This window comes from Papaver somniferum, chromosome 7 (assembly GCF_003573695.1).
Source record: "Papaver somniferum cultivar HN1 chromosome 7, ASM357369v1, whole genome shotgun sequence".
Lineage (NCBI taxonomy): Eukaryota > Viridiplantae > Streptophyta > Magnoliopsida > Ranunculales > Papaveraceae > Papaver > Papaver somniferum.
In genome coordinates, this window is record NC_039364.1 from 231062000 (window position 1) to 231074201 (window position 12202).

The window sequence follows — 12202 nt, forward strand, 5'->3', positions numbered from 1 at the left end:
CTTGAAACCATCATGTTGTTCGGTTAAGATCATGAGTCAGGCTTTTAATTTGTCTCATGAGCTAACCATGTGGCGTGTGGGATGCTAAATTAATTGAGAATGTTTTTGCATCTGTTAATTAATCAAGTGGTTGATTCCTTTGACAGAAGAAAGTTATCATCGGGCACGGTACATACCGGCGTTTCTACAAGTGTGTAGTGGAAAGTGTAGTAACATACGGACATCATACGTGGGAGTTGACAATGTGTGGTGACGGCTTCATTGTTTGTCAGTGGATGTCCTCAAGAACAAGCTACGACTTAATCGGTTACCTGAAGGAAGATTGCTCTCATGATCTAATGTTGATGGGTTAATCTAATAATGTTGTTTCAGTTCCCAGTTGGTGTTCGGTTCATTGATTATCAGAAAGCTACGACATGTCTGGTACCTTCAGAGGTGTATCAACATTTGAACTTGATATTTGGGAGAAAAAGCTGACAGCACCAAGCTATCATCTGGGCTAGAGTATCTAAACGAGCTAGGTGGTTGATGTTCCGAAATCCAACTTGATACGCATGCTAAAGAGATGACAAATGAATACCGGAAAAATTAGCGTTTTCGCAAGGAATAGATATCCTTGTGTTCCTTTCATTGATATGACTAATGAGATACAAACTATGGTCGTTCAACTGCCATAATCAAATGAAGAAACATGTAGAGTAACATGTACTCCACTTAGGGAGTTCCGACATTGTTCTCTGACCTATGCCATTCTTTACGAGCACCCTAGCAAGGGAGATATCGTCGAGTAATTGATTCATACACACAACTGGAGGATATCCAAGGAGGGAAGACAACGGGACCCCTTCAACACTTACGTGGACGTTGTTTTTGTTAGCTCAGTATTATGACAGACATGCAAATATGAGACATCTCTTGCCAGAATAGACGAGGCTGTTAAGCGGGCTCCAACTGTTAAGGAATTTCACCTAGCCAAGGGAAATATATTGAAGCACGCAGGTGACCTGGTAGCAGCTGCTGCTTTGGCAAATAAAGCTAGGTGCATGGATCTAGCGGACCCCTTCGTAAAGAGGGAGTGTCTGAAGCTCATGCTTCTGGCTGATCAGAAGAGGATTTTGTGCAGGGAAATTTGGTTGAGCAGGCGTCTGCTTGTACAGGAGAGGATTTTGTGCAGGGGAATTTGGCTGAGCAGGCGGCTGGTTGTTAGCAGCGAAGGAAGGAGGAAACTATTGTTTGGAAGTGACGAGAAGCTGAGCTATGAACAAAGTTAGAGACAGGGAAAGAAAATGCAGAGCTGACCGATTTTGAAACTCAGAAGAAATTAGTTCTCACGGTGACCAGACTGTCCGTGGAAGTATTTGGGGAGTTTTGAAACACAGAGAGAAGAACGCCGACCGATCGAGAGAGATGGGTAGAGTTATCAGAGCTCAGCGTAAGGGAGCTGGATCTATATTCAGATCCCATATTCATCATCGTAAGGGAGCTACAAAATTCAGGAGGTTGGATTTTGGTGAAAGGAATGGTTACTTGAAAGGTGTAGTTACCGAAATCATTCATGATCCAGGAAGTGGTGCACCATTAGCTAGAGTTACCTTCCGTCATCCATTCAGGTACAAGCATCAGAAGGACTTGTTCGTTGCGGCTGAGGGTATGTACACTGGTCAGTTTTTGTACTGCGGGAAGAAAGCTGGTTTGATGGTTGGTAATGTTTTGCCATTGAGATCAATTCCTGAAGGAGTTGTTGTTTGAAACGTTGAGCATATATTGGACACCCCAGTACCTGGAATCTTACATCCTGGTGTGGCATCATCTTGGGTGGAGTATATGATGCCTCCTAACTATTAAGACGGACATGCTGCGGGACGAGCATATCCTTACCCAGATCTGTACTACAGAATTGAGTTTTTCATATGAAAAACATGTTTGCAATTACTTCAAGCTTGAGGATCATGTGAAGGTTGTTTCTGGTACTCATGAAGCTCTGAAGTAACTTCTGGAGCTACCACCAGAGTTGGGATTATGAGTTACATGTCTTTGCCATGCTTGCTGACACGAGCTTTGGGGTAATTATACGTGTAGAGAATGAGTTACATGACCTTGTCATACTTGCTGACCAGATACAGATAGACCTGTGGTTGCAGTAGTGAAGTTAAGAGATATCAAGTACAAGATTGATCAGAAGAGGTATACTGCCTCAGATCGTGACCGTAATACCGTGTCTGGGAAAGATGTTGTGAAGATTCTCATGAGTCGTATGAGAGATCAAGGAGGAGAAATGTCACTACATATTGGATGGTTGTGGAAGTTCCAAAGAAGCTCGTCTAATCATGGTTTTCTTAGATGCCAGACACACTCATGAGCGTATGGATGAGATCCAGAAGGTCCTATTCCGTTTTAGTAGAAGATTTGGCATCACACGAGCATGATGAGGAGTCCAAAATACCGTTCATGATGGCCAGTGATGGTGTTAAGCGGCGTAAATTTTTTCATCGGGTTTGTTAAGAGGGGAAACAATTTACGTGCAAAGACGAAGCGATGAATGCCGGAACTGGAATCACTAGATTTGTGCGAATCAAAGTGTTTTCTCCATCAATAAAATCATGCGAAAGGTACAACGGTACTCGTCGGTATGAGAATATTAATTTGCCAATTCTTTTGAATAAGCATGCAAAGGTATAGTGAAGCTCGTTTCAGGGGAAGAGCATCACCTATTCATGCTTAATTCTTGTATTTGCTATCGGTTTGCACTTGCTCAAACCAAGAGATAAGTCTTAAATAATTCTTAAGAGAAGTATTTAAATGTGGGGGATAAGACATGTGATCTTGCAATCCATCAACGATGACGATGAGAGGTATATGATGAATGCATAAAACAACCTTGAAGAATATATGAAAGACACGTGATTATGGACCACTTTAGATTTGACAGGAAACTAATATGCGGTTGACATGGTCTAAAGGATCAGTAGGTAACCAAATATTTTTTTTTTTATAATTTCTGTCTAACGTGTTTAGTACGTGTTGCAAAACAGATGTGCATATCCGCGTTTAACCTGGGAAATCACAGGGATGCTCTGATTAGAAGACCAGAGATTGGAATGCATGAGATACATAATTAATTTCAATTATGTGATATATTCTTTACAACCACCTATGAAACATGTGATATGTTTATGATTTGACTGAAAGACCAAGATGGCTGATATGATCTAAATGATCGAAAGGATCCAGAAGAAATTCTGAAGGAAATGGTTTTTGTCAAACTCGATGCGTTTAATGTGTGTTGTAAATGTGCAGTATATCAGATGTATACAAATACCCATGTATCTCAAGAGAATTACTGGATGATCTGATTAGATATTTGCGATACTTGAGGTACATCTTAAATTGTGTATGTAATACATATTGTATTGACCTTAAGAGATGTTGTTGTTTCAGGCTATGGATAAATCTTAGCCTATGTGTGTATCCTCTTGAGGAGTGTCTGTCTAAGGAAGTCCTTAAAACAGACAAGCTGAACTTGTATATTGAAGAAATCAAAGTTCGTGTGCTTTAATTCAAGCATAAGAGGAAGACGAATGATTACTAAGATGCTTCTTAGAAGATATTCCTCTGTGACCGAAGCCTGTGGCCATCATTGCAGAAACTCAATTGACTATGTGAGTCTAAAGTAAATGAGCAATGACAAAGTCTAGACATACTCGAAGAAGGCTAATTCGGTAAGACAACTATACTCTTTAATGAAGTAATTTTAGTTGATTCGTGAAGTCAAAAAGAGGTCTCAGTAGACATGTAAAGTCAAAAGAGAACCTCACAGACTTAGGGAAGTCAACAGAAAAATTAGTGATCATTTGACGAAAGGATTTTCTAAAGAGATAGTTCGTAATTATACATCGAGGGGGAATGGGACTTAAGCTCATATAAAATAAACTTGCCATGAAGGATACTCAACCTTGCTGACTGGAGATCCCAAGATCAAGGTTTCGAATGAGACAACTAATTTATGGTAGGTAAAGGTAAACACTATCAGAGAATTATATTCTCTCTGTTCCTTCCCTATGGTGTAGATGTGATAGTGTGACTGCATGTGAAGGGTGACTTTAATAAGTCTTAATGAGTTCCATAGTTTCAATTTAAGATTGAAGTGGGGTGTAGCAGTGAACACTCTTAATGGAACTCACCTATCTGAATGAGGAAGTGGGTCGCTTTCTATGAGAATATGAGCTGATTCTCTAGAGCATTCTGAGAAACAAGACGTCCAGGGCCAAAATGGACACAACGGCGGAGCTTGGCAGCTACCGTGGAGATATCATGTGTGGTTGTTATCGCGAGTTACACCAAATGTTAGACAGTTCAAGACCTAATGGACACTGGCTAATAAGTAGTTCAGGTAACCTCTCACTAAGCAAAGGTTCAAGACCTTATGGACACATATGCCTATTCATGATATTCCTTGTTTTCCGTGTATTATCGTATTTTTATTCATGTGGGGGATTGTTGGAAAAAATACAGTTTTATATGAATAAAAATTACTAATAAAAAGGTTTTTCCAAAAAATAAAAACACCTTCCAAATTTTATCGGGTTAGGGTTTTATATATATGAAGAATTATTTTTTATTGTATATATATATAGTAAAACCTCTCTTTTTTCCCCTAAGGTTTTTTAAGTACTTCTTCTTCGTTTTTTCGATGTTTGATACGAGGGTTTTAAGTGCTAACGATTCGTGAGTTTTCCGCTGCCAAGTTCTAGAAGGACAAGTTTGAATGTGCTATTCAAGCTTGTTAAGATTGTTGTATCTTGGAGGCAGATGTACCCGTAGGGCTATAGCATCATCTTTTTAGAATGTAGCCGGGCATTCTTGTCTTAAGGACAGTATGTTGAACATGCGCCTCAATCTACTATTACCAGTTTCTTCTTTCTATGATGTTTAACAGGGATGTGCAAGACATCAACCATTGAATCGGAGACAACACAAAAATCAGATAAGTGCTTCGTTTTATTGATTAGTTATTTGATTTTTTCAGTTTTAATTGTTATTACCCAACAGAGAGAACTCACATTCTTCTTATGCACATTGCCAAACGGAGTTGCCATCTTGTCGTGGTTTATAATAGTTTGATTTATTATCTTCTACCTCTTTCAATGTCTTCCCTATACTAGTCGTTCAAAGATTCTTCTTTCCCTCAATCAGTATAATGATCCACTTGATCCAACAGCATTGGTTTTTATTCCAATCAAAAAAATTGTAATTAATTGATGATTCTTCTTTCCCTCAATCAGTATAATGATCCACTTGATCCAACAACATTGGTTTTTATTCCAATCAAAAAAATTGTAATTAATTGATGAACCATAAAATTTGAGCATAGGTACATTACCACCAAAACACCAAGGATTGTCTTCTGGGTATTCATTATTCTTGATTTTCACATTCTCTTTCCATAGTGGGAGATTCTGCCTTTTACTATTATGATCCACAAACACCCCAGTATGTTTCCCATGTAAATTTGACTTCAACTTTTTTGCAATAGCGATTCCCATTTCTAGAGTTTGATTATCGGAGTAATCGGGTCAATATGATACACAGAGAAAATTGATGGGTTTGGGGTGATAATGATCCATATCTACCTTGACATAATTATTGATGATTAGTTGATTTTTTGAAACCACCATTTTCATATGGTTGAAGACGATATTTTTGTCTGTAACATCAGTGTTGATGAGAAGGAATAAGATTGGAAGGTAGGGGAGAAAAAAGACAGTTGTGAGATGGCCAGTACATGCGAGTGGTATGATGCTGCTTAAACCAGTGCAAATCGGAGTTGAGATAGCCCAATTCCTTGACCTTCTTCCTGACATGGTTTTCAATCATGGCTTCAATAGATTCAAAAAGCATGACAACAACAACAAACGCAGTAACAACAACAGCAAACGCGATAACAACATTTAGAGTGCGGAAAACGCCATTAGGGGATAAATCAGTCTGCAAAATATAATGGGGGAGAAAAGAATATTAGTTAAACATTTGAAAACAAAACCCTAGTTTAAGTTGTTAACTCAATCTAATGATTTAAAATAACACCCAATCATAAAGAAAACCAAATAAATCCACGGATTAACTTGATACGCCCATATATTATGGATATGTACGAATGGTTAGGTGTCCTGTTATTTAGGTAGTTTGGGTAGTTTTAGGGTTGTACGGTTGTGCAGCCTATATATATATATATATATGTGTGTGCGTAAGTGTGATGAAGTTATGTTGAAGAATGATAATGGATTGAGTGTCCTCTCTTGTGTCTGTAATCTTCTTGTCTGATTCTATGTATTCTTCTACCTTCTATCTGTATTCGTCTCCCTTTCTCTTTTGATTCGTCTTATTTCACGAATGATATTTGATTGATGAGTTTTGGGCTCATCATAACTACCATTGGAATCGAAAGAATAAGCAAAAAGACAAGAAAACAGATTAAAATTGAGAGATTAGTTTAAACAGACAAGAAAACAGATTAAAATTGAGAGATTAGTTTAGGGTTTTGGCCAGGAAACTCTAGAGAAAGTCTTTGGAAGACAAAGTATTAATAAAATCATCGACTCTTAACACTACCCACCTATATTCTCTATTTTTTTATTACTAAACACTGTCCAAGTCATTATCTATACTGACAAAGAGTTATAAATCCCGCCCAAGCTCGAATTATTCGTTTTATTTATTATAATATTAATATAATATCATGTGAAGTACAATTGAGCGATGATTACTCTATCCAGACATAGAGATTATGTCGCTTATTACATTTTTGTATAGTAATGTGCACCATTTGCCACTCTATCTGGCATGCCAAAACTAATTTTTCGCCGTTCACCATAGGAGCTGGCCTTAAAGTGTAATTTATTATAGTTTACAATACATTAGTATATGGATAAGTAACATGAGAAATGTTGACCTGAAAATGTTGCGCATCTAGAAACTCCAATCTCCCTCGATCATGATGGAAACATTTTTCTAAACATTGAAGAAGTTTAACCTTCAAGTGCCATTCATAACATGAGAATACAAGGCTCAGTAAATGATTCTTCACCAATGATAAGAGTCAATCCACATGCTGTTAGAAATATGGGAAGACAAATATCAGGGCTTGATGATTCAAATTGTTTGGAAACAATATTTAAGTATGCATCAAGACAGAATGATTGGCTGAAAGTTGTTTTACTAAAACTTCTAAAGTTGAAAGTGCAGATGACCTTAAGAAAGGCTCACTGGTACAATCCCAAACCGATTTATAAATTTCTAAGCACATTTCATCAGAAGAAACACATGAGCTAGACAAGATACGATAACGATGATAAACCTTATTATACTCTTCAACTGCAACATTTGCCTCAACAGTTTTGCAGAGAAGCCCAAGAGCCTGTAAAATCATCATTACCATATTTCAACGTAAAATCAACATTTTCTTGTGAAAAAATAAAAAGTGACATAAGGGTCTTATGTTCTAGTCAAAATGATAACTTTTTAATTCACATGGGTGCAGCAAAAAATATTCGCTGGTACATGGCAGGTGGGTCCTATGCAGCAAAGTAGATTCACATGTACATTGTAGGGTTTTTCTTAATAAGAGCTACTTCAGTTCGTAACCAACATAACCCTTGCAACGCACAACTTCCTAGTTTACTTAATGTCACTACCTTTTCAACTAAACACAGGTCCAAAACACTATAAACTTCAACTAGTAACCAGGGCCATTACATTTCCCACTACCTTTACGAAATCAAATTCCTACATTAACAAATGAAATATTATTATTAAACATAGAATAGAATGATCATATACCTTCTTTTTCACATCCTTACGTGAATGACCAAGTAATAATATAGTAATGATTCTTAGAAGCGATAACGGTGCTAGAGTAATGATACTTTTAGACCGGAAAACATCACGAAAACTTGGTGGTGTTGGTGCTATAGATTCAACCTACACGTGAAAATGTAAATATATGTTAATAGAAAAAAGTAGATGTAAATTATAAACGCAGTACAGAATCCAACGCCACCTGATTTTTTAGTAATCAAGTCCCAACACAAGCATAGATATAATGTTGTATCTTTCGAATTTGTTAATTGGTTAAAAAAACACCGTGGAATTCCACTCCAAGCATAGCCATGACAGGTCTACTTTTGTTCATACAACGACAAGATTTGATGCTTCAAACTGGAGAAAAAGTCTAATACTAGAGATTCATATATATAATTGCGCATGTTATTTTTTCAATACAAATGATTTGATAGAAATGAAAACAAGTCAAGTATTAAATTACTAACCTCGAATAGAAGGACGATGTGTTCTTTGATGCCGACACGTCTTCAGGTTCTCCGGAGTAACACGAGTTTGTCTCAAATTTTCTAGACTTCCTTGTCTAACCTAACAAAGTTGAATCTAGTAATCTATTCAAGCGACCTTGAGTTTTGGAACTAAAATATGAAAATCAAACTTGACATAGCAAAGCTTGGTGGGTTCAACCGAACAATGCTTTGACATTTTGGTTTAATTTCTTTTTACAAAGTGTGAAAGTATTAGATGTTGTTCAAGTATTGAAATTTGATTGAAGACTCTAATTGTTCAAAGGCAACTTACTGTTTCCATGCTTCGTATTTTATGAGGACTAGACGACTAAAGTTGGCTTCGGATAATAGTTTTACAATGACTAAAATTGGCTTGAAATACAAGAGCATAGGTATAGTAGAGAAAAAAAAAGGACCATGCTGATGAAATAACAACGTCCACATGTGTTTTCTCAGCTTCATGAGCTCATCTAAGTTACGGCTAAGCTCTTTCGTCGCTCCACCAACATATAAATTTTTGACGGGGCAAATATTGATGGGGGCATGGGGGATGAATAAAGATTCGACACTTGTCTCTCTTTTTATTACTGTTTTTAACTAATTAATATATTCACTTTGGAAACCCGAATTTCCCTTCCCTAAATTTAATCAAATATTTTTAATTATCTGCAAGTGTTATAACTAACCACTCCCTTAATTCACATCCAACCTAATAATAATGTTAAAGATAAGATATTAATGTTAATTGTGAATGGAATAAAAATAACACGAAATACTTTTTCCTTTTTTTGTGTGAAATATATATCTCACGTACGATATTACTAAAAATCCTTAATATTATTAAATCTGAAATTTTAAACTTTTGAGACCAAACTCCCCTTTTTCCTTTTTGTTCAGGATTCCTCTTGAATTTTTAATTTTTCAAGTCATAGTTAAGTTCTTGATCTAAAACTTTAAATATTTATTATGAGTATCTAACACTTTAATTAGCTTGCATGTTTCGAGAATAGGTGATTATGAGTGAAAATAGTTGGACAATATATTTGTTTTCCTTTTTTAGCCATATTACGTCGGTATTTAAGATGTATAAAACTACCATTAATATAGTAAAAAAGTGGCATAAACAATTAATAAGGTTAACAAGATTTGTGGAAGGGTAAATCTTGCGTAGAAAATAAAGATGTTAATTAACTTAAAACGGTAATTAAAAAAAACAAGTGTCGAATCTCTATTTGTCCTCATGCCCCCATCGGTATTTGTTCCCATCAAAAATTTATTCTCCACGAACAGGGTGATTTTTCTATTAGTGTTGCTGACAAAGTGAGGTTGAAATATGTCCGGTGAACATAAAGAACTTGACTCGGAAGCTCATGTTTAGTTCATTAAGCTTAAGAAAATATGCTGTGTTAAAAATAACAAACACACCTAAAATAAGATACATGTAAATTATCCATGCTTACTTCGGTAATAAGATACCCCGGAATCGAGAAATTTTAGTTGTCTTGTTGTTTCAGATGCAAAGTGGCTTTTGCCTATTTGAAAAGGTTCAGTCGGATTTGGAGCATAAATAACTCCCAAACAGGAATAATATATGATGTATATCTGTATATCTCAGTTTCATACAGATAAATACTTCAGGTTGGGGAATTTCGTAACATAAATAATCAGTATATCTCAGTTTCATATACTTGATCTCCGATTATATAGTTCCCTCATGACAACTCAAACTTTGCTAAGATGACCCCTAAAAATAGGACCTTGAGCGGATTCTGAAATGACGAGGGTACCAAGTACACCACAATCCTTTCAATATCAACCTATGCAAGATACACCTTGCGTGATCTAATACAAACACAGACTATCAAGGAAATTACTCAAACAAGATGTACACTTAATTAGTATATACATATATATACAGTAAGTTCCAATACGAACCAATTTAAGAGATCAAACCAAGTGTTGGTTGACGGATAGTAGTATTACTTTAACTATAACTAGCTATAACAATAATTAAAATGTGGAAACTAAAGTAAAGGCACATGACAAGATTTTTTTAACGAGAAAACTGTAAGGCAGAAAAACCTTAATTAGGACCTAGTCTAGTTTGAATACTCTCAAATTGACAACAACAACTTTGTAAGCCACTATATATATTGACAACAACAACTTTGTATAGTTGAGACCAAGTAAACACTCATCCGTTATTCGGTTCTTTCAGTATCCCTACGTCTACAACTAATCTGGTCTAAACACGTGAATCCCAAGATAAATTCCACTGTCTCATGTTATTTCACATGTTGTGAAGACAATAAATTGACTAATTCAAGTAACCCACAAATTAATTCAATCAATAAATTTCTTAGAACTAGTATTGTTAAGGGTCGTTGAACATCTTTGCTAAAATCATGTTTCGATATTTTTAACAAGACAAGCTTGACTCGAAACTTCTTCTTTGTAAATCTACTAAAAGTAATACGACATCGTCTCAATAGATATAATGGTAAGACAGTAAGTAAAATAGAATGGTTCAATCTTCATATACATGATACAGAATTTCTCCAAATGTCTTCGTTGATCTTCAGTCTTTGAGGGTGATGTATGATACTCAACTAGCTACCAGATTTTAACCTAGTCAGAGACTTGACTTAGTAGACTAGAAATCATGATATAGTTTTGATCATATAACATATACAACAAGCTTGAGATAGCAAACGTGTGGGTTCAACCGAGCATTGCTCTAACACTGTCACATGTTCATTTCAAATATTTTTATTTTAATATTTTAGTTATAGAGGTAACTTTTTTTATTTTACATTTACATTATAGAGGTAAAATAAAAAAAATATTTTAGTTATATAGGTAAAATAAAATAAATAAAATCGGATTTTTGAAGAGTGATCGTTTTTCATTTCTTATTTTACTTTAGGGTTTCTTAAATGTAAGGAATGTCAGATAGTTCTTGTTTTAGCTTGTGTTATGGACTTTTTGTTTGGAAATTCTAAGTTACGGCCTTCGTGAGCTCGCTTTAATTTTCTTTTGTTTTTCTTCTATTTTGCAACTTTGGTGCTTACTCTTGGTGACATCTTTGTTTCTTAATGAAATTTGTCTTTTTCGTGTCAAGAAAAAAGGAAAAAAAAAAAAAAAAAAAACTTACATCGGGTCGAGATGCAAAAATCTGGTTGAAATCCGCAAGCTGGACCTTGTCGTTCTTTTCCCTTTTTTAGTTAGGTTTCCATTTCTTTACTCATTTTCAGTATATGAAAGAATACTATGTAGTTGCCCAAGGGGAAATGTAAGGTATTAGTTAGTTTTAAGAGTGATATTAGTGGCCTTGACTCTTTTTAGGGCGTTGGACCAAGGTGATGGGTAGCTTCTCCCTTTGGAAGTTGACTATTTAGTAGTTGGTTAGTTACCACTTAAAAAATACTCCCTTCGTCACACTATTAAATGACCTAGTTTAAGTTTGTGCAATTCTTAAGACAAGGAAGGAAAATGAGTGTTTTTGAAGTGTTTTCTACTATTATATCCTTATGAATAATAACTAGTAAATTTAGAAATGATTTATCTTTTAAACTATACCACAGATATTCGCAAGTTTTATACCATCGAAAAACATTTTAAAATACCTATATAACGAATATAAATATGCCTATTAAATTATATATATTTCTTATACTAACTAAAATCAATTAGAAGGATAATTTTGAAAGTGTCCCCTTGTTTAATGAAATATAGTTCATTTATTATGGGGTGAAATATAAAACTAATAGTGGGACGGAGGGAGTAATAGAAACTAAAAAAGAAATCTTGTGTGACATTCTGAACAATGTCTGTTTGGCTACCATTTTTAATTTTAA

The 12202-nt window shown here is 35.4% G+C and overlaps 1 protein-coding gene across 1 annotated transcript; it reads left to right on the forward strand.

Moving 5' to 3' along the window:
* The first annotated feature begins 1407 nt into the window (after positions 1–1407).
* Positions 1408–1749, forward strand: LOC113296098 (60S ribosomal protein L8-like). Its single transcript, XM_026544435.1, has one exon. It carries the CDS (start codon positions 1408–1410, stop codon positions 1747–1749), a length of 342 nt encoding a protein of 113 aa, XP_026400220.1.
* The last annotated feature ends 10453 nt before the right edge of the window (positions 1750–12202 follow it).

Excerpts from the sequence above, each read along its gene's own strand:
- LOC113296098 (XM_026544435.1), top strand. The coding sequence starts at position 1,408 with ATGGGTAGAGTTATCAGAGCTCAGCGTAAGGGAGCTGGATCTATATTC.